Source organism: Taurulus bubalis, assembly GCF_910589615.1.
Source record: "Taurulus bubalis genome assembly, chromosome: 14".
Lineage (NCBI taxonomy): Eukaryota > Metazoa > Chordata > Actinopteri > Perciformes > Cottidae > Taurulus > Taurulus bubalis.
Window position 1 is genome coordinate 23,764,395 of NC_136602.1, and position 23,405 is coordinate 23,787,799.

The following is a 23,405-nucleotide window of genomic DNA, read 5'->3' on the forward strand; positions in this document are numbered from 1 at the left end:
ACTTTGGCTCTTCACCATCACGTCGGTTCTTCACCATCACGTCAGTGGTTCACCATCACGTCGGTTCTTCACCATCACGTCGGTTCTTCACCATCACGTCAGTGGTTCACCATCACATTGGTTCTTCACCATCACTTTGGCTCTTCACCATCACGTCGGTTCTTCACCATCACGTCAGTGGTTCACCATCACGTCGGTTCTTCACCATCACGTTGGTTCTTCACCATCACATCGGTTCTTCACCATCACGTCGGTGGTTCACCATCACGTCGGTTCTTCACCATCACGTCGGTTCTTCACCATCACGTCAGTGGTTCACCATCACGTTGGTTCTTCACCATCACTTTGGCTCTTCACCATCACGTCGGTTCTTCACCATCACGTCGGTGGTTCACCATCACGTCGGTTCTTCACCATCACGTCGGTTCTTCACCATCACGTCGGTTCTTCACCATCACGTCGGTTCTTCACCATCACGTCGGTGGTTCACCATCACGTTGGTTCTTCACCATCACGTTGGCTCTTCACCATCACGTCGGTGGTTCACCATCACGTCGGTGGTTCACCATCACGTCGGTGGTTCACCATCATCATCAGTTCAACGTGCAGCTTCTTTCTGCTGAAGCTGGAACTTTAACTTCTTTCAGCATTTCAATGGTTGAACTACAAATGTGAATATTAAACCTGTTCCAGTTCCATTTGCTCCCTTTCTATGTACATGTACACGTCATAGAGTGTCAGATTTATAACAGGGAACTGTTTCTTTCTGGTCTCTTGTTTCTCCTTTAGGGTTTTATTTGTTCTGGAAATAGCTCGACCCCTTCAATTGTAAATATTCATGCTCCCATTTATTGCACTCTGTTTATTGTTACATGTTTTAGTATTTTAGATTATTGTTAAATGTTCAATGTGAAAACATACATGGCAATAAATGGTTCTGGTTCTGATAACTAATACAATAAGATTAATAAAACAAAAGAATGAAATAAAAGACTCCATAAGATCTTTTGAAGTTCTCACCTAAACAAACTGTGAGGCTGCAGGAGAGAGAGAGAGAGAGAACCAATGGGACAGCAGATGAGGAGTGTGTGTGCACTCATTGTGTGTGTGTGTGTGTGTGTGTGTGTGTGTGTGTGTGTGTGTGTGTGTGTGTGTGTGTGAGAGAGAGAGAGAGAGAGAGAGAGAGAGAGAGAGAGAGAGAGGGGCCGTCCTCCAGTGGACCTGTCCCCCCCTGTATGTGTGGATCAGCCTCCAGCTCCTCTCCTTCATGTCTGACAGCACAGAGGAAGGAGGAGGAAGAGGAACTGACTTTCTGCCTTTTCCTGCCTTTCTGCCGCCGCGGAGCTTCGTGTCCATGTAGCAGCGCACTGAGGCCGGAACCAGAGCAGCCCTCCTCCACGGATTACTTTAACCTCACCGGGATCCGATGTAAGTGCAGCAAAGCAGCAACAACGCACTTTTCTCTCTTTTGTTGTTTTATTATTGTTATTTCTTTTAATCTCCCTTCAATCCATCCAGCGCTTTTTTTTTATTTGTGCGTAAAAGTTGAGCTGATAACTCCAGCCGGGAGCAGCTGGTGCTTCATAACCCATGTTCAATGTGATGCTCTGTAAAGCTTCATAACTCATGTTCATAATGTCCAGTGTGATGCTCTAAGCAGCTCACTGCTATACAAGTTGAATATTCAACTTTAGCATCTCCGTGTTAGTGGTTAGTGAAAGGAAAGGAAAGGAAAGAAGGAAAGGCAGGGAAGGAAGGAAAAGGCCGCCGGAGCAGCTGTTCACTGCGAGGCGAGGCGGGTTGTGTTGTTGATGAGGCGACACGTCGGGCAACGTGGCGACAAGTCGGGCAACGGGACGTGTTTAAAAGTGTGTGTTGTGTCTTCTACTCGAATGACCACCGTGATTACACACATATATATATATATATACATATATATATATATATATATATATATATATATATATATATATATATATATATACATATATATATATATATATATATATATATATATATATATATATATATATATATATATATATATATATATAATTAATTTAAAAAACTTTCAGATCAGAGATGAACGCGCTGCGTGTCTCTGGGCCTCGCTGGTGAACATCAGGCTGTGTGTGTGTGCGCGTGTGTGTGTGCGTGTGTGCGTGTGTGTGTGTGTGTGTGTGCGTGTGTGTGTGCGTGAGACATGAGAGCAGGCTGGGTTACCGCAGCAGGAAGCTGAATGATCGTGTTTACAGTTTGATGTGTTTTTACTTCACATTTTGAAGACTTCCGCTGTGAAATATTTGGGAGGTCAGAAATATTTATATATGGAGGAACCGGGAAGAGCAGCAGGTGATGCACAGAACACAGAACACAGAGCCCGGGACAGAACACAGAACACGCTCCACAAAATATACACACAATAAACACAATATCCACAAGTTAAATCTTATTTATGCTGATAATATCTGCATCCAAATTATACGTTATCTTATGAGGTTTTAATATTTAAGAGAGACGTAAATTATATGATATTTAAAAGTTATTTATTGACATTGATTTGGAACAGTAATTTGACAATAATACTACTATAATAATAATAACAATAATAATGCTATAATAATAATAATGCTATGATAATAATAATAACAATACTATTAACAATAATGATAGTAATAGTAACAATAATAATTAATTATGATAATAACATTATTAATTAGTGGTAACTGTAATATTAATAATAATAATAACTAAATGGTATAAAATACAAGCTTTCCTCTGAGTTCCTCCTCGGCGGATGGGTATTGTGTAAAGTGTTAGTATTGATTATAAAAGTAGTTCCGGGCCGTGATGAGGCTGAAACCATGAACCCTGATCACTTTCTGCATTATCCTTCATAACACAAGCATTAATAAATCATCTGGAAATGTGGAAATCGAAATGTCAAACACCCAATTTAACGGCTCATCCATAATTATTATTTTATAATAACAATATGAAAATCCTTCATTTAAAGCTCAGCTCACCGAGTTTTATTAAAACAGGCGACTTTCGTTTTTATTTGTTTTTAGTTTTTTGCTGAAAGCCCGCGCTGTTAATGTGTCTTCATAATAAATAAATCAAAGGCAGATTTACTCCATGAAGTCCCGGCTCATATTTCCCCAGCAGGCCTTCAGTCATAGCCTCTTTTGCATCTGTCCCCAGCTGAGGACATATGAAAATCACATTTGTTTAATTGAAGTTCACGTTTGGCCTCGAGGTAGAATGTAAATGTCTTTTAGTGGTTCTCACCCCGCGGCCTTCAGCCAGCCTCCGGCGGCCGGGCGAGAACCCATGATGCGGGAATTAAGCGCGTTATAACGTGATAAAAGCGCATCATTACGCGGCCTTTAAAGGCGCTGAAACGGGGCAGAAATATGTATCTACACACATTACAATTTATAAATGTTCAATTCCTTTAAAACTATTAACTGCAAAAGGAAAAAAACGTACTTATAATAACTCATATTCTCATAATATTATCACCTAAACTTAACCATTGATGCATTTATTTAACAATAAACATGGATTATGAGATGCTCCCTGTCCGGTTCAAATCATTTCTGATCAACAAAACGTTGTTTCTCTCAATATGCCGTGATGCATTATGATATGATGAGTGTGTATATGTGCGTATGAGTGTGTATGTGTGTGTTAATCATGGATCTCGTCGGCCTCTCCTCTCAATATGCAAATGGAGTTATAGAGAAATTAACATCTACAAACATTGGACTGGAATTCCATCTGCCGCCTCTTCGAGGAGGCCCTTAATAAGTTCTCAGCCCGCAAAGTGACACACATCTTAATCAACTCTTAATCCCGGGAATTAATTCTCCACGCGTTTATGAATAATTCCGCGCGCTTAATGCGCGCACTCCGTGGAAAAAGGCGAGCAGTCTTCCGCGCGCGCGCCGCCAGATGGACCCGCCAATATCCCCCAAAAATGAGAGGATTCTTGCTCCATTATTATGTTTTTTTCCTTTTCTTTTATTATCATCAGCGCATATGTATTTTAATGAGATCGGTTCTTATGCAAAGCGCTGCTTAAGCAAACTCTCTGCTGCTGATGGGTCCGATGAGCAGGAGGCCCGGCGGGTCTGGAGCCTGAGCCGGGAGGAGGCCCGGCGGGGTCTGATCTGAGATCTTGCTCCAGGAAGTAGACGGAGCCCGCCGCTGTCAGCTTCATTGGAGATGCTCGGGCTCAGGGAGGCTGTCAGCTGGCAGCTCGTTAGCTCAGCGAGAGCCTGTTGGTCACAGTGAGCTCTCTGGACTCTGGAAATATAATCATGTGGCGCCCCTGGTGTGTGTGTGTGTGTGTGTGTGTGTGTGTGTGTGTGTGTGTGTGTGTGTGTGTGTGTGTGTGTGTGTGTGTGTGTGTGTGTGTGTGTGTGTGGTACTGACACCTTGTTCTGGACCAAGTGACGGTCTTGCATCACCTGCAGAAGGAAAAACGTATTTATAACTAACACCATCATAATATTAGCACCTAAACTTAACCGTTGAGGAATTCCACAATGAACACATGATTTATGAGACGCTCCCTCTCGGGTTCAAATCATTCCTGATGGCCAACAAAACGTTGTTGCACATGGACGCCCGTCCCTCCATCACTAACAGGGCAGATGGACTCCCATTGACCATTCTGACCAGAATGCTGGACCTTAACTTATAGAGCCGGGCTCTGCTGCTCTGCTCCTCCACCCTGGGACCTGTTCATGGACGCTCGTAGGTCTGAACACCCAGAGAAAAGGCTCCACACCCGTCTACAGCGAAGGCACCGCCGCCTTGAAGACTTCAGCGTCATTCAATCCGCTCCTGCAGCGACGACTTGTATTTGTGTCGAGTTGTTTGACTTGTTTCCGCTTGACTCGCTCAGAAGGTCGGAGCGCTTTGACCTTTGCGAGAGGAGCCAGAGGAGCCGTGCAGCGGAGGCGAGGCGAGGCGGCTTCTGTTTGCCAGATCTGTAATTGTAACACTGAACACGGTGCGGCTCCATCCGACGAGGCTCGCCCCAAATGTCAGACCGGGGTTGTTGGAAAGACACACAGTGAGACACATGCGACCCGTAGGAACACAGAGGAGCCAACACACACATGAAGTCAAACGGCAGGTCACGTTTGACTTCATGTAGAAACCCAACAACAGATACGGGTACTGAGCCTTTCAAGGAAACAAGAGAGGAAGAAGATGAAAGATATCTGCCGTGGACGAGAGGGAACGGGATCTTTCTGACCCACAAACCCACAGAAGAGGCTGGTTCATCTGGAGCCACAGCGAGGCCGTGTACTTACCGAGGTAATCTCTCTTCTGGGAGACTTGACCTTCTCCTCCGCCTCACTTCTCTCCTCCCATGATGCAGCGGGGGCCTCCGGGCGGCAGCACGATACCATCTTCCCGTCTCCTAATCTTTAGAGAAATGTGCCGATCGTTCTCACGCACGCTGAATACAAAACAGATGCAAGTCTTTCTTGAGAGTCTCTGGAAAGTCAGATGTCCCTCGCGTTAGCGGTGACACTGGAGGAGGCGGGGCTCACCGGCCGGGACAAGATGGCGGACGCTTGATGGAAGAAGACGTGGATCACTCTCAGATGTCTGGAATCAGTGGTAACAAGCTGCTACACCTTTAATCACAACAGGTCGGCTTCAGAGGAGCATGATGAGGAAGAGGAAGAGTTCAGGAGGAAGAGGAAGAGGAAGTGTTCAGGAGGAAGAGGAAGAGTTCAGAGGAAGAGTTCAGGAGGAAGAGTTCAGAGGAAGTGTTCAGGAGGAAGAGGAAGAGTTCAGGAGGAAGAGGAAGAGTTGAGTTCAGAGGAAGAGTTTAGAGGAAGAGTTCAGAGGAAGAGTTCAGGAGGAAGAGGAAGAGGTCGGGAGGAAGAGTTCAGGAGGAAGAGGAAGAGGTCGGGAGGAAGAGTTCAGGAGGAAGAGTTCAGAGTTCAGGAGGAAGAGTTCAGAGTTCAGGAGGAAGAGTTCAGAGGAAGAGTTCAGAGGAAGAGTTCAGGAGGAAGAGTTCAGGAGGAAGAGGAAGAGAGTTCAGAGGAAGAGTTCAGGAGGAAGAGTTCAGAGGAAGAGTTCAGAGGAAGCGTTGAGTTCAGAGGAAGAGTTCAGGATGAAGAGTTCAGGAGGAAGAGGAAGAGGTCGGGAGGAAGAAATCAGGAGGAAGAGTTTAGGAGGAAGAGGAAGAGTTCAGGAGGAAGAGGAAGAGTTCGGGAGGAAGAGGAAGAGTTCAGGAGGAAGAGTTCAGAGGAAGAGTTCAGGAGGAAGAGGAAGAGTTCGGGAGGAAGAGGAAGAGTTCAGTAGGAAGAGTTTAGAGGAAGCGTTTAGAGGAAGAGGAAGCAGCATTCAACAACAGGAGTGGATCAGATGAATCCGTGGTGCGTTCAGGTGCTCAGCTCCTCGGTCTTCAGAAACACCAGCTGGTATTGTCTTGTCTTGTCATATGACCAAATAGAAACATTGGACAACAAAAATTACCCAGAAGTCATCATTGCATTTCTGTAGATAACAAAAAAGTGAGAACAAAAGAAAGAAATGGTTCCTTTAGTTGAATCGTTTTATGTAGTTTATTTATAGTCGTATGATGTATGTAGAAGTATACCCCTTTGTTATATATATATATATAGCTACTAACTATTTAATATATAAGTATACAGAGATGCTTTGGTCTTTTTGAGGAGATATAAGAGTGAGTATCCTGAGTGATCTCCAAAGTCTGGTAACGCAAACCAGCTCTCTCAACATATATAACTTCTGTAATGTAGTTAGTAGAGATTACTGCATTGTCTCTACTAACAGAGAACATATTAGGAGGAGGATGTAACCCTCGAGAGCGATGCATCCATCTAAAGACTAAAACCTTGGTCCTGGTGTCCAGGAGGTTCTGGGCCTCGTCTCTCTCACGGCCCAGAGGCTGAATTGAATCCACACGGATGTTCAGAGACGCCGAGGGACATGAAGACACGCCAAGAGTTTCACATGGTGACCCTGAGTCTGCTCAAGGGTTCAACCACAGGGGACCCTCCGCCTTGACCCCGCAGAGGTCACGCGTGACTGGACCACAGAGGTCGAGTGTGACTGGACCACAGAGGTCACGTGAGACACACAGAGGTCATGTGAGACACACAGAGGTCACATGCGACACACAGAGGTCACGTGTGACACACAGAGGTCATGTGAGACACACAGAGGTCATGTGAGACACACAGAGGTCACGTGAGACACACAGAGGTCATGTGTGACACACAGAGGTCATGTGAGACACACAGAGGTCACGTGAGACACACAGAGGTCACGTGTGACACACAGAGGTCATGTGAGACACACAGAGGTCACGTGAGACACACAGAGGTCATGTGAGACACACAGAGGTCATGTGAGACACACAGAGGTCACGTGTGACACACAGAGGTCATGTGAGACACACAGAGGTCACGTGTGACACACAGAGGTCATGTGACTGGACCACAAAGGCCTGGGCGGCATGCAGGCCGGCTCCTAAAACAGACTCACCTTGTTCCCGGGGTCACACTCCAGCTCAGGTTCATCACCTTTTGAAATCTTGGATCACACAGATTCATTGTGGTGAAGACTTTCCCTCCATGTGCACTTTAGGTTTCCCTCTCTTGTCCTGGGTGAGGAGGAGGAGGGTGAGGAGTGAGACATGTCCTCACTCCTTCTACTCCTCTGTGTAAACTCCCCTGTTGATGTGGTCTGACGTTTCATTTAGGAAGTCAAACACTTTTCCAGCTGAATAACTTCTAAACCGACTTCTCAGGTAGAAGAAGTCACACGAGGACAACATCACATTTCATTACATTACATTTTATTACATTATATTACATTTAGCTGACGCTTTTATCCAAAGCGACTTACAATAAGTGCATTCAGCCATGAGTACAAACTCAGAACAACAAGAATCAAGAATGTACAATTTCTTCAATAAAGTTAAACCACAAAGTGCTATCAGTAAGTAGCATTTAAGTGCTGCTAGGTGCTACTAAAGTGCTACTAGGTGCTACTAAAGTGCTACTAGGTGCTACTAAAGTGCTACAAGGTGCTACTAAAGTGCTACTAGGTGCTACTAAAGTGCTACTAGGTGCTACTAAAGTGCTACAAGGTGCTACTAAAGTGCTACTAGGTGCTACTAAAGTGCTACTAAAGTGCTACTAAAGTGCTACTAGGTGCTACTAAAGTGCTACTAGGTGCTACTAAAGTGCTACTAAAGTGCTACTAGGTGCTACTAAAGTGCTACTAGGTGCTACTAAAGTGCTACTAAAGTGCTACTAGGTGCTACTAAAGTGCTACAAGGTGCTACTAAAGTGCTACTAGGTGCTACTAAAGTGCTACTAAAGTGCTACTAGGTGCTACTAAAGTGCTACTAGGTGCTACTAAAGTGCTACTAAAGTGCTACTAGGTGCTACTAAAGTGCTACTAGGTGCTACTAAAGTGCTACTAGGTGCTACTGTATAGTCTAAAACGATGTGTAGCAGGCAACATGGTTACCTTTTGGAGCAACCCTCTGGATGCTTGTTTTGATCACATGAAATGTAATGTAAATATTATAATAATTATTGACGTTCCAAGTCCATCCTCCTGACCCCTGTCAGTTGTTCAAGGCGCTAGCTGCCTGGGATAATAAACCTGTCCCTGGGAGACGGTCCATCTCTTTGGCCCGGTGTGTTTTCTTCAGTCACTCTGTTGCTCCAGACGCTCAGAATAGAGTCCTTGTTATAGCCGCTGATGTCAGGCCGTGTGAAGGATCCCAGCACAGAGGGAGCGCCGAGATCAAAGAGGACACAGAAACAGAACTCAGTGCTAAATTAAACAAATGCACGCAAACCCGCGTCAGGTGGAGCGACCACACATTTAAATACTCATATTTTGCCCAAAGCGGAGGCCGGATACGGAGCCTCCAGAGGAGGCATGTCTGGATGGACGAGATGAGCTCTTCAACCAAATATGTATTTACATCTGGCAATAAACTGCTCCTCATGACAAGGGACAATAATGATAAATGAATGCACTGACCACCTGATCACTTCATCATGTTGTCTTCCTTTTAGAATATTAACTGAAAATGTCAATGTTTTTCCTTTTTTTTCTTCACTCAATCAAAGCCCAACTTCGCACAGATACTTGTAACATATAGATCTATGTTATATATTAAATATAGCAAATATACAATAAGAAAATACAATTTTTAATTATTATTTTTTTGCAAAATATATTTTTTCTTTTTTTTTCTGTGCACTATCATGAACCAAAAATACCAGAAACACATATATGAATTATGATCTATGTTCCCATGGGGTTTCTGTATTTTTAAATGATTCAAATAGGCCTCGTGGTTGAGGAGATCATCAGAATCTAGTATGAGTATATTCACCATTAACCATAAGGTTAATAAAATAAAATGAATAAAGAAGACAGAAGGTTTCTATATAACCTTCCTTTCATGTCGCTGGAAACTCTGCAGGAAAATATGGTTATTTACAGACTGCTTTATAAAACAGATTCTTAAGTCTTTCAGAATATTACAGGAAGGAAACACACACCAGGAGCATGTAGAACATCCTGGAGAAGTTATAGGAATATTACAGAAGGATCATCTGAATATGAGAGAAAACACAGCATGCCGTTGTTATTGCGCACATTGCAGAATATTAGAGATGACGTTCTGCTATAGAGATGTTGTGACATCATTATATAATTATGATCAGTACAAGTGCAATGTATTAATGTGTGTGTGTGTGTGTGTGTGTGTGTGTGTGTGTGTGTGTGTGTGTGTGTGTGTGCAGAACCTGGGCATGGACTTCAGCCTGCTGGCGGACGGTGAGGCCCGCAGCCCGGCGCTGTCGCTCTCTGACTCCGGGACCCCGCAGCACGAGCCCGGCTGTAAAGGCCAGGACAACAGCGGTCAGTGACCCGGACCACCGCGCACCTGTCACACACACACGCACACACACACACACACACAATAAAATATATTTATACACGGAAGAAAAAAAATTAGAGATATAAATAACGAGAGCCGCGCACGCCGACACGCAGGTTATCACGCAATAATATATACAAGAGATAATCTATAATAATGAGAATATTAACATAACAGTGACAATAATACTAATAATGATAATAGTAATAATGGCAATACTAGTGATAGCAGTAACAATAATCGTCCTCATAATATTGGGAGAATCCTGCTTATTTCTGCACAATCGCTGCAATAAATTATGGATACAAATTGTCTGCAGAACAAACAGATAGTAATTATTTCTGCATGCGGGATGACGCGGGAACCAGAAGACAAGACTCCCGCGAGGCGGCCATTAATTCTCCTGCAGAGCTCGAGCACAGTTTAACCACAGAAGCTGATAACGAGAGAGCGTTATAAACTATGCAGGGATGCAGCTTGTAAACGGCGCGGCGTCCAGGGGAGGCTGCGGGGGTCTGGAGGCCTCCGACGGGCTGCGGGAGTCTGCGGGGGTCTGGAGGCCTCCGACGGGCTGCGGGAGGCTGCGGGGGTCTGCTGAGTCTGGAGGCCTCCGACGGGCTACGGGAGTCTGCGGCCCCGGGAGGAAGAGCCTCCGACTCGGCTGCAGGAGTCACGAACGCGCCGGACTTTGAATAATAAAATAATTGCAAAAGAGCGAGCGCTGCTTTTCCAGAGAGCCTCCGCTCCATTTGAATCACTCTGTGACGTCATTCACCCTCCAGCTAAAGGTCCCAGACCCGAGGCCGACTCATCATCATCATCATCATTTACAACATCACCTTCATCATGACTGAGTGCTGCTGCTACTCATCGTGTCCTCTCTGATCTACGCTTCACTTCCGCTCTGTACGCTATGTGTTTTAGAAGGTTCCTCTTCGTGGTTCTCTTCACCGTGGAGGTTCCTCTTCGTGGTCCAGCTGGGCCGATGACGTCACTTGATCAAGTGTTATGAATGTCAAATAATCACCTGCATGTATTTCATGAGCTCTCTAACTTCTAGTGTAAAACATCCTAACCCAGCCGCGCGCGCGTGTCTGTGTGTGTGTGTGTTTGTGTGTGTGTGTGTGTGTGTTTATGTGTGTGTAACCCAATCTAATGTGTGCTTTGAAATGTAGTCCTAACAAACTGTCAAACACAAACTATTCTGGACAGAAATGCTGCAGCTCTGCAGCTCCGCTCTGTGTGGGGATTCATCCTGTAGAACCCTGCTGTTAGAGAACCTGTTCTCTAACGGAACCTTTTATCTAACGGAACCTGTTCTCTAACGGAACCTTTTATCTAACGGAACATTTTATCTAACGGAACCTTTTATCTAACGGAACCTGTTCTCTAACAGAACCTGTTCTCTAACGGAACCTTTTATCTAACGGAACTTTTTATCTAATGGAACCGTTCATCTAAATGAACCTTTTATCTAATGGAACCTTTTATCTGACGGGACCTTTTCTCTAAAGGAACTTTTTATCTAACGGAACCTTTTATCTAACGGAACCTTTTATCTAAAGAAACCTTTTCTCTAATGGAACCCTTTCTTTAAAGGAACCTTTTATCTAAAGGAACCTTTTATCTAAAGAAACCTTTTCTCTAACGGAACCTTTTATCTAAAGGAACCTTTTCTCTAACGGAACCTTTTATCTAAAGAAACCTTTTCTCTAACGGAACCTTTTATCTAAAGGAACCTTTTATCTAAAGAAACCTTTTCTCTAACGGAACCTTTTATCTAAAGGAACCTTTTATCTAAAGAAACCTTTTCTCTAATGGAACCCTTTCTTTAAAGGAACCTTTCATCTAAAGGAACCTTTTCTCTAAAGTAGCCTTTCATCTAAAGGAACCTTTTATCTGACGGAACCTTTTATCTAAAGGAACCCTTTCTCTAAAAGAACCCGACATGTTCTCCTCGGCCTAAATGATCAGCTGCTCGTCACCGACATGCACAGACAGTTTCTCAGTCGCATTTATTTTACATTGACTCAAGGAATTATAAAATCTGGTGATAATGATTTTTAATAATGCAATTATTATTTTATAATACAAATCTAAATCCAATTTACATGTTTTAATAATCTATATGTTTGTTGTAATAAAATAATCACAGAGCTTAGTTTGTGCACTCCTTTTCAATGAACTATGATGCCATATTCATCTCATAATATGATTAAAATGTTTTATTTTGACTTAATATGTTAATTTAATTCCTTTGAGGATTTGTCCTCCTCAGATGTACAGCTGTCAGTGAAGGAAATTAAATGAACAAATGTAGGTTCATTTCCTCTGGTGACGGGATATCAAGCTTTGTATTGCATAATAATCATATCTGGTGATTGCACAATGATCTATTACTATATAAATACATATTCTCAGTATTGTTCCAGAGGGAACACTCGTCCTGAATTATACATGATGGGTTTTAAAGTTAGAATCAAAAGACATTTCTTTAAGTTAATTGTTTCTGTTTGTTCTCTTTAATAATGAACACAAAACACAACATACATCTGGAATGGATTAAAACATAAAGCAGGAAGGAAGATATGTACATTGTGGTCAAACGTGATGAATTTATGGATCTGCCACGTGACACCAGACAGACTTCCTCAGAGATTCACCTTTACCTGTAAATCAGATCTCTTTGTTGAGCTGAGCACTTGAATCATTAAACCCCTAATATCTGAATCCAGTCATTACCTTCCGTTTCTGTGAATGAGATCGAGGCTGATGATGATGATGATGGCCCAACGACGAGGAAGATCTACGGAAGATCCGGCTCGTTTTTTTTTTAATGGGAAGTCAAATTTCTTTTCCGCGCCACTGAGCAGCGCCTCAGGGAGCGGCCTCCAGCGCAGTGTCGGCTCTCCACAGGACGTCCTACCTCCCACCTGAATGACCCGAGGGGCTCTTTATGAAAAGCTCTCTCCCGATTAAAGGTGCAGCTGCTGTACAAAGGCTGTCAGACTCTGGCACAACCTCCTGTGTGTTCAGTACGGCACAAGCAGCCATCAGCTTTTAAACACCATGACAGCTGTGGAGCATATGGCTCTATGGCAGATATTGCTATAAAAACTGTATAATTCACTTCTTCATCTACTCATAACCAGCAACATATAGACTGATATTTACACATCTGAGCTCACATTACACTCTTTTATTATAACACCAGCATTATTCAAACAGCCCTAGTGGTTGCAGAGACACACCTTTTTTAGTTTGGGGATGACATTTTCTAGAAATAGGTGATTTTTAAAAGGTTTTAAACCTGTAAATATAATCTTTCTTGCGTTGTTTTCCCGCCGCGTGGTTTCCCCGATGAAAGCGGTGAATGTCTGACCTGCAGCGGCTCTGTCGTGTCTTCACATTATCAGTCAGATTGCTTCTATTGTTGGTCAGCGGCCCGCTCTCTAAAGGTCTGCCCTTTCCTGAGTATTGTGTTATAGACTTTGGCCTTAAGTGACAGCTTACCCAGTGTCAGTTTACTGCCAGATAACAGCCTCTGCCTGGGCCCTTATTGGTTTTGCCGGCGGCCCCGCGGAGCCTCTTTTTAAACCCCGCTGATTATTTCAAACCGCTCCGAGAGCTAAGCCCTCGCCAAACAGAGCCCGACTTGCCCCAGTCACAAAAGCCTGATCCTCCTGGATTAGCCGGCCAACTAATTTCACTTCTTTCTGTGAGGTCCTCAAATTGCGGCAGTCGGATCTGGCACAGAGGAGCCCTGGCAGACACAACATGGATGTGTGGTCCTCTGAAGCGGCGCTGGGGGCCAAACGCAGCCACTCACGGCCCGCCATCGCTCAGCGTCTGCAGGGTCTGGAACGCTTCTCTCTCTGCCGGGTTTTCAGAGGTTTTGACCTGACAGTAATATCCAGCTCTACGGGCTGAGAGGTGACGTGTTGTTTAGCAGAACTCACGATGTGCTGATGGTTCTGCTCTCTGCAGCACTCAGCCAATGAGACTCTACAGGGCCAGCGCTCTGCTGAGGCGCTATAGTGTGTGTGTGCTTTTATTCATGCTGTCAGCCTTTTACTACTGCTAACACTTCATGTTACAGGTTCCATAATATCATAATAATTCCATAGAGAGGAACCTAAAATAATGGTCCATGTCATTTTTTGACAAAAATGATTTTGTTCCCTCCATCATCTCCTCATTTATTTATTTATTTTGCACAATTCAAACAATCAAATACAAATCGTAACAGAGATGAATTAATATCACAGAGCAGGAAGAGACAAAAAGACAACTGAGCTTATTTGAGGCCTCCACTTATATAACATTTAATATTTACAAACATAAAATGAAATATGCATAAGATAGACAACAAAAGAAAGAAAGAAAGATAGAAAGAAAGAAAAAAAAAAGAAAGAAAAATAATGTATAATTCTGTGTGAGTGTGAGTGTGTGTGTGTGTGTGTGTGTGTGTGAGCGTGAAAGTCAGCATGGCTTGCGTGTGTTCAGGATGTTGGATTAAACCTCTTTGGCATTTCCTAAGCAACGGTAATAAACATGTAGATATAACAGATAAAACAAGAAAAGACACGAACACTAATACATTAAAACATTTTTTTACAAAACAGCAACTAGAGTTTATTTTAGGCAATTTTTAAACATTTTATAGAGGGACATTTCTTTGTTAGGTGGGAAAAGTCATTCCATAATTTGTTTCCCCTAAATCTAATAGAACACTGACCTCTGCTACTCAGTACTTTAGGAGGATGAAGATGTGAAGATGAGGAAGAGTGAATCTGTGAAGTGACTTTGAAGAAGTTCTTGAAATGATCAGGAATATTTCCTTCACCTAAAAGTCTCATGATGCTGGCCTCTCATCTCAGTTTAACAGATCATGTGATTCTACCCCTGTAATAATGGCCCGTGTCAAGAATGTGACGTTTTATTTTGTGTTTTCTGAAAAATCTGGAAAAAATGAAATAAAATCTGGCACTAATTATGATTACATGTCTATGTCCGTCTAAATAAGTCCAATTCATCTCTAACCCGCCCAGACGGGTGCACATCCAGAGTCATCGCATAGAGTTCAAGAAATGTGGAGGAAAAAGTTATCAGAGAAAATTCTATATTGTAAATTATAATTTATTTGGTTTAAACTGAACCTTTAGATTATTAACCTTTAGCAGTTCTTTCCACAACAACAGCTCTGAACTCCTCAACTATTCTATTTTCTGCACAGAGTAGAATTTACCAAGTACATTTAAATACCAATCAGTGGGAAGTAAATACAACGATGTACTTTAATTAAGTACTTCATACAATATGCAATAGTAACTATGGTTTACACACCAAACATTGTGTAGGCTCAAGTCAACAATTATGGATTTGTGTAACATTATAGAGTTTTTTCCAATAAGCTCCACCGCCACTAGCGATGACATTGAGGTGCTGCACATACAATATACAATACAATAAACATAACAATATATGTAATTATAATCCAAATGATTTGATTTATATAACAAAATACCACTATAAAAATAGATATAGTAATGCAAGGATGCTTTATTTACTTTTTACTAAAGTACTTTGTATGATTTAACATTAGTTGTAATTCTAAATTTAATTTAATTGAAAGCAGATTTGTGACTGAATGCATCACTAAAGGACCTTAAACTAATAGCGGCAACACTTTCGTTATGCTCTAATCTTGATTCTATGGCCTTTCATGTACATTTTGTTCATACAGTGCATACATACATAATACTTGTGTATGTGTTAGCTTTCTGTTAGCATCTCTTGTGTTAGCTTTCTGTTAGCATCTCTTATGTTAGCTTTCTGTTAGCATCTTGTGTGTTAGCTTTCTGTTACCATCTCTTCTGTTAGCTTTCTGTTAGCATCTCTTGTGTTAGCTTTCTGTTAACATCTCTTGTGTTACGGGTCGGTTTTGTCTTAAATCAGCTGTAAAATACACTAAAAACTATTATCTATCATCCAATGTGTTTCTCATCTCTTGGTTACCTTGTTAGGCTTCCTTATCCATGAAAATATTGTTTGTTTTAATATTTTTGGTGTGGGTCTTTGGGCCTTTTCTTTGTCAGGAAACTCAATAAAATGAACCTCAAGAGAATCATAAATAAATAAAAGGTTGTTGTGTTACCTGACTATTACTGAGGGGTATTAGAACACATCTCTTAAATACATTTGTTTTATTTATTTTTTCATTTTAATAGTATTAACTATAGTAACATCTATTGTGTTACGGGTCAATTTCGACCCATATATATTTACTTCAAGAAAAAGGCTAAAAAGTTTAAAGGCTAAAAGCAGAACAAGTCATAACACAAAATATAGATTTGCAAGGTCAAACAAACAACAACCAATCAAGCAAATCTTATTTTTATAACTGGGTCAAAACCGACCCTAACAACACAAAGGTCATAATTTCAACCAGAGCATTTCATAATTTAGTGGAAAAGTTTTTGTTTTATTTAGTTGAAATAGAGGTTCCTGACAAAGTCAAAAAGCCTTGATACAATAAACACATTCATGTGGTTCTTTTATGCATTTAAAACCTAAAGCGGGTCGATGCCGATCATCACAATTCTCTCTAATGACAATAGCTTTAGCACGTCCACTGTGGACGTGCTAAAGCTATTGTCATCCAGCGATCCAGCGACGCATTGTTTGTGTTCTTCTTCCTCCTTTTGAAACCCTCGGTCTCTCTTGTGTGTCTGCAGACACGGAGAAATCCCACCAGAACCAGCTGGACGAGTCCAGCGCCGAGGACAGCTCTCTGAAGAAGAAGCAGCGGCGGCAGAGGACTCACTTCACCAGCCAGCAGCTCCAGGAGCTGGAGGCCACCTTCCAGAGGAACCGCTACCCCGACATGAGCACCCGGGAGGAGATCGCCGTGTGGACCAACCTCACCGAGGCCCGGGTCAGGGTGAGTGCTCTCTCTGGACCAGCGCCGGGCTCATCGCGACAGCGGGAGATTCCAGAGCATTGTAGTATTTCGTCAAAAGACAATGTGACTGAGGCAATTTTACAAGCTTCTCTAGATGGCATTTTGAAGCTAGCATTTAAGCTAGCAATTTAGTTAGCATTTTTGAGAGCATTTTTGTCAATGAAAATCTCACTCGAACAAAATATTAGTAATCTTACATTTTCTAACCAGTAGACCAACATTGTCTCACTGGTACAATGTCTCAGCAGTAGTCCTTCATTGTCTCACTGGTACATTGTCTCAGCAGTAATCCTTCATTGTCTCACTGGTACATTGTCTCAGCAGTAGTCGTTCATTGTCTCACTGGTACATTGTCTTTTATCTCACCTGTAGTCCTTCATTGTCTCACTGGTATGTGGTGTCATCGGTCATTGTATACTTGGTACATTGTGTCAATGGTTCATTGGGGGTGCGCAGTGCCCTGCTGTTAAACAGCTGATGAGACTATGACTCAGACGGCACTGAAGGCGCAGGTAGAAAATCCATGGCCCGCCACTGGTCAATGGTACCGTGTTACATCGATACATTGTACCACCCTTACATTGTGTCACTGGTATGTGGTGTTTTCGGTACATTGTGTCACCGGTATGTTTTCTAGAATCTCCTGGTGATTGGGTGGTGGTTTTGTTTCATCAACATAACACAAACTTAAATGTTCAATGACTTTAAATCTGTCTATTATCTTACAAAATTATGAAGAAAATAACAGAAAGAAAAGATTAGGCCAGGTCATCACTTGGAAACAGTGCAATGTTTTTCTTCACAATTTTGAAACTCATTGCAAAAGCCATCCACTCAAAGTTCAAAGTATCTTTATTGTTCCTTACAGGGACTCAAAACACACAAAACCCTGATGGACAACAACTAACAATAGGACATAGTTTACAAAGTGGTTCGGTAGGTTCTTCAGGGTCCAGCTTAAAGTACAAGTCTACAATCTAAGCAACCATTACTGGTCCAACCCGAACCATTTTGTAACATAGGCCACAATAATATTATATAAACCAGTTTGCAATGATGTAACTACAGGAGAAAATATATGAGACCTAAATGGTTAGAAAATACAGTTTTGGTAGAGTTCCCTTCCTTTATAGCTTCAGTTCACACATCAAACCTAAATGTCAAAGGTGCAGCAGAGTGTGCCACACCCAGCGGTTTGGTCATTGTAGCTATATGGAGCAGGAGGACACACATTCTGATGGATGACAATACAATCCCTGGCCTGCCTTACAAGTAATGGATCAAATTAATGTTGGCTGGATGAAAGGTCACATAGCACACACTCTTGGTTGTTGTTTTGAAAGGACAACAGACTACACATGGTCTCGTCACGGATGTCTATCAGTGGCTTTTCTAACCCCGACACATGCCCAAAACACTTCGTCCGTCAACCTGGTTCATGAGATTTATCAGCGAGCTGTTGTTACTTCACTTAACTTAACTCATGTGCTATATGTGCTCTGGCCTACAGCACTGTGGATCAGCTGTAGATCATCTTTATTTTAGGTGGAGCTCTGAAAACATGTTTTAATTGACAATTGGGCAAAATGATTCCACCGAGTCAAGTATTACTGAATAAGTGGCTCTACTCAGGCACAGCAAGGCTTTGAGCTAACGTCAACATGCTAACATGCTAAAGTCTTTTTCAATGAGTTTTCATTTCCCAGCAATCCATTCGAGCTATTCCAACAAGTCATCATCTGTTGCATGGGAAACAGGATTAGAGGGGTAGTAGTGACCCACTGGAGGTTTACATCAGAAATGATTCCAACAGAGACAGAACTGATATCATGGGCCATGACCCAAAACGTGAATAGATATTGACATATTGTAGCATAAGCCTCTCTACTTTGACATCACCAAGAATGCTCCGCTCATATTAGAAGTGAGAGACTTATATTCCTCCATTAATAACGCAATTCAGATCAGCCTGTCTGTTGGGAATTTCTATTTTTTGATCCACAGACAGCAAATATACATCAGACACCTTCAGCGAGGTCTTTGATTGCTTGACTTCAATGTGTGTTTTTTTTACAGAAAGTATTTTGATCTCCTTGACATCAATAAATCAGTTGACCATTTCACAGAAGACGCATATAACTGTGTCCCCAGTCAAGCCACTGAATAACCTTGACATTCAGCCTTTCCCACCAACCGTCTCACAGCATTGCCTCCGAGTCACGCTAAAGATTGGGTAGCTTCTGTCCTCTGGCGTGGGGTTTCCCCTGCTGTCACTGAGTGGGATGGAAAACTCTGCCATGCACTTTATACTCATATTAATGGTCAACAGCATTCTGTTACTATAATAACAGAGGATTGGATGGTACGCAGCATGTATGCCAAGGAAGCCGAGACACGGCTGAGTATCCGCACAGGCAAGGCCTGTTAAAGTGTTATGAGGATTTAAGAGAAACACATTTGATAGTAAATCATTTGAATGGAAAACAAACAAACACCTACAGATAAGACCTCTGTCAGATACTGTATGTATATATTTTGCACCCACAAATAAAAGGTTTCTGTCTAATTCAAAGCAAAAGTTTGTCCACAACTTCACACAAAGAGGAACTTGGCGAAGCTTTTATTCCTAAAACCCTCAATTTATATTTTCCACTAAAGCTTTAATCCAATTCATATCCTCCAAATATAGGACCATAAAATGACAAATGTGAAGATTGCCCTTCCCTGACATTTCTTTCATTGGGATCTCACTATTCAAATAAGTCAATGATTAGTTTTAATAAGCCTTGCCTAATATGACTGTTTGATGATACACTTCAACTTACTTTCTGGGATCATTATGTCTTTTCAAAAATTCTGGATACATATGCACACAATATTACTGAAAGTATTTGAAAGGGGTTAGGATACTCTAGATGTGTTTTAGAATTAGACTTTATTGACTCCCGACACTTTCTGATAGTTAAGGAAAAAGTCATTCGAAAATAACTTCCTCAGTCACTCTATTTTGTTCTTGTTTGCAAAAATAATCATCTTTATTATAGTTGAAGCTCTGACAACATGTTGTAATTGACAATTTTGCAAAAATGATTCCACCAAGACAGTTATTACTGAATAACTGTAGCAGGTCTCTGATTTTACTGCCACTTGTGAACTTTCATATTAATCTTCCCAGCAGCTTTCATGGAGTGTGTAAAATGAGTGCAATTGTTATATAAAACTGTAAATTGTAGCTTGTTTAATGAAAAAAAACATTATATATTATATAAATATTTGTTCTGCTTCACTTTATCAAAGTCAACCTTTGCAGAGAGAATGTTCACATATTGTGCTATGATTTGGGTTAGAGAATGTTCACATATTGAGCTATGATTTGGGTTAGAGAATGTTCACATATTGAGCTATGATTTGGGTTAGAGAATGTTCGCATATTGAGCTATGATTTGGGTTAGAGAATGTTCACATATTGTTATGATTTGGGTTAGAGAATGTTCACATATTGAGCTATGATTTGGGTTAGAGAATGTTCACATATTGAGCTATTATTTGGGTTAGAGAATGTTCACATATTGTTATGATTTGGGTTAGAGAATGTTCACATATTGAGCTATGATTTGGGTTAGAGTTGGACCTTACAGCTGCATCATTTCAAAGAAATAATCATCCTGAAAGTGAAAACTTGTCATGTTTTTCTGTGTGTCATCTTCATTCACTCTTAACCAGTAACATATAGACTGATATTTACACATCTGAACAAAATCTCACATGTGTACCTTTTATTATAACACCAACATTATTCAAATAGCCCTAGTGGTTGCAGAGATACACCCTTTTTAGTTTGGGGATGACATTTTGGAGCAAAGGCCTAAAAATAGGTGTGTTTTCTATTTGTTAAATAATCTTATTTTAAGGAAAAAATATCTTCCAAAGTTTTGAATATTTCACATCAACGTTTTTTCACTGGTTTGAGGTGGGCGTGGCTCAGTCTTTAGAAAGACTATAACACACCCACATAGTCCTGATGAAGCAGCATAAGAGTTTTGAACTTCTATTAAAAGATATCTGAAGATTTTTTAATCTTACTTTTATGGGGGCTCAACAAATAGACTGTACACTAAAATGATGCTCTCCTTTTACCTTCCGTAGGTATGGTTCAAGAACCGCCGCGCTAAGTGGAGAAAGCGGGAGAGGAACCAGCAGGCCGAGTTATGCAAAAATGGCTTTGGCGCCCAGTTCAATGGACTCATGCAGCCCTATGACGACATGTACACGGGCTACTCCTACAACAACTGGGCCACCAAGAGCCTAGCGAGCAGCCCGCTCTCCGCCAAGAGCTTCCCGTTCTTTAACTCGATGAACGTAAGTCCGCTCTCATCCCAGCCCATGTTCTCCCCGCCCAGCTCCATCCCCTCCATGAACATGGCCTCGAGCATGGTGCCCTCAGCGGTGGCCGGGGTTCCCACCACGGGGCTCAACAACCTGGGCAACCTCAACAACCTCAACAACCCCGCGGCGCTCAACTCGGTAGCGGTGACCGCGGCCACGTGCCCCTACGCCACCACGGCCAGTCCCTACATGTACAGAGACACCTGCAACTCCAGCCTGGCCAGCCTGCGGCTCAAGGCCAAGCAGCACACCAACTTCGCTTATCCGGCAGTGCAGAACCCCGTGTCCAACCTGAGCCCCTGCCAATACGCTGTTGACCGGCCGGTATGAAGAAGAAGCTCCGATGACAACCCCTGACCCAACCGACCAGCTGTAAGTCCCTCATTACCCAACGACACCTCTCTTCAGCTCATCTCTCGGCTGCCAGACGTGCTGCAGACCGGCCCATCGTGTTTTGGTGGAACGCAATGAGAGTAATCTTCAAACCTGACACAACAAACAGACATGCCCAGATGGACCACCGCGTTTCAGAGGAATTCTTTCCAGTTTGTGAGACTTTGTCGCTGAACTGACCAACTGCTTCAAAGGATGTCTAAAGATTATAACCATTATCATTTGTTTCCTTCTTTTGAACTGCATGATTAGAGTAAATGTAGAAACCAAGAGTAAAAAAAAAATCATGGATGCTTCAACTGGACTGGTGGTCAACATCTTGGCCCCAAAATCATCAAACGCAATCTTTGCTGCTGTTGCAGGAAAAGGGACCTGTGGTTGCAATGCGGGAGAAATGGAGGATGTATATAACTGACTTTTTTGTTTTGTATGTGACAAAAAAATACATGAAAACGTACTTTAAAAATGAGAAAAGCATGTTTTTAAAAAGCAAAGGCCCTAGGTTTATGTATCATGAGCACATCCTTTGGCCCAGGAACTTTAAACTTTGTTGTGAATTCTTCTCCCCTTGGAGGGTCATTGGTCAAAAGGTCAGCGCGGCTGGGCAAGAGGAGGGCAGTCCTGACCGCAACCTCAAGCAAACAGAACATAAACAGAATATCAGATTTGTCAAGTAAAACTCTGAAAAGCCATTGAGTATATAGATTTGTGTGGTGTTTTACAAAGGGAGTCCATGACTGTAAAAATGTATGTAAGAGTGCAGTTGTCATAACAAAAAACAAGCTTTTTTTTCCTGGTGTAGCCTGCTTTGTCTCATTAAAGAACCAATTAAAGGATCCGTTTTTATCAACTACAAGTGGACTTTGACACTGAACAGAACACGTCTTCTCATATCTAATACGTAGCCTATGGCACCATATAGTTGGGCCACACAATGCTCTCACAACGCCATGGAAACCCTGACTCACTTCCATGGCAACCCTTATGCAACGCTAAAAGAGAACAGCAGGCTGGAGGCAGATAGAGATGTTCCTGATGGCCGCTCACTGATATGTTTGACCTACACTCCGAGTGCCAACCACAGGCTATCCAGTAACACAGCAGGAATTCACAGGGCCGAGTCTGAAGCGGGGCCAGGATGACATAAGGGCCTCGAGGAGCGAGGCGTCCCAGCAGAGTCACAAAGGAGTGTTAGCAGCCCATCAATCCCCTCATCATCCCCTGCAACTGTTTACTGCTTTGACATTTACACTGTTTTTCCTTGACGCCGATTCCTCAATAAAGTCTACAGATACTTTAAATCATATTGCAATATCTCGCCATGAGGGTGGAAATGTCTCAACGTGTAGAGCACTTAACACTGAGATTCTGCCGCCAATAATACCACACAAATACACTACTTCTGCTTAAAGTAAACTACTGCTCATGAAAAGTCCTTTTAACAATTGTTATTAAAGTGTTCCTTCAGTAAACAAGTGACACACATTAAAAACGTATTAGCAGAACAAACAATCATTTTCAAAAGTAGGTTTTTAAAGTGTTTTTTCATATCAAATATATAATTGAAACGAACAATAGATTGCTTGTTCATGTTTATTTTTTACTTAGGAATTAGCAGCTTGACATAAGTCTAATAACTCCGGGTCCACTTACCAGCTCCACGTTAAATTGTAAGGACAATAAATTGCGTGA

At 42.1% G+C, this 23,405-nt stretch overlaps 1 protein-coding gene across 1 annotated transcript; it reads left to right on the forward strand.

Annotated features, from left to right (window-relative positions):
• Positions 1 to 1,305: 1,305 nt before the first annotated feature.
• Positions 1,306 to 22,916, forward strand: pitx3 (paired-like homeodomain 3). The gene is made up of 4 exons (XM_079229966.1): positions 1,306 to 1,428; positions 9,834 to 9,951; positions 16,708 to 16,913; positions 21,081 to 22,916. Exons 2-4 carry the CDS (start codon positions 9,843 to 9,845, stop codon positions 21,648 to 21,650), a joined length of 885 nt encoding a protein of 294 aa, XP_079086092.1. The 5' UTR covers positions 1,306 to 1,428; positions 9,834 to 9,842; the 3' UTR covers positions 21,651 to 22,916.
• Positions 22,917 to 23,405: the final 489 nt, after the last annotated feature.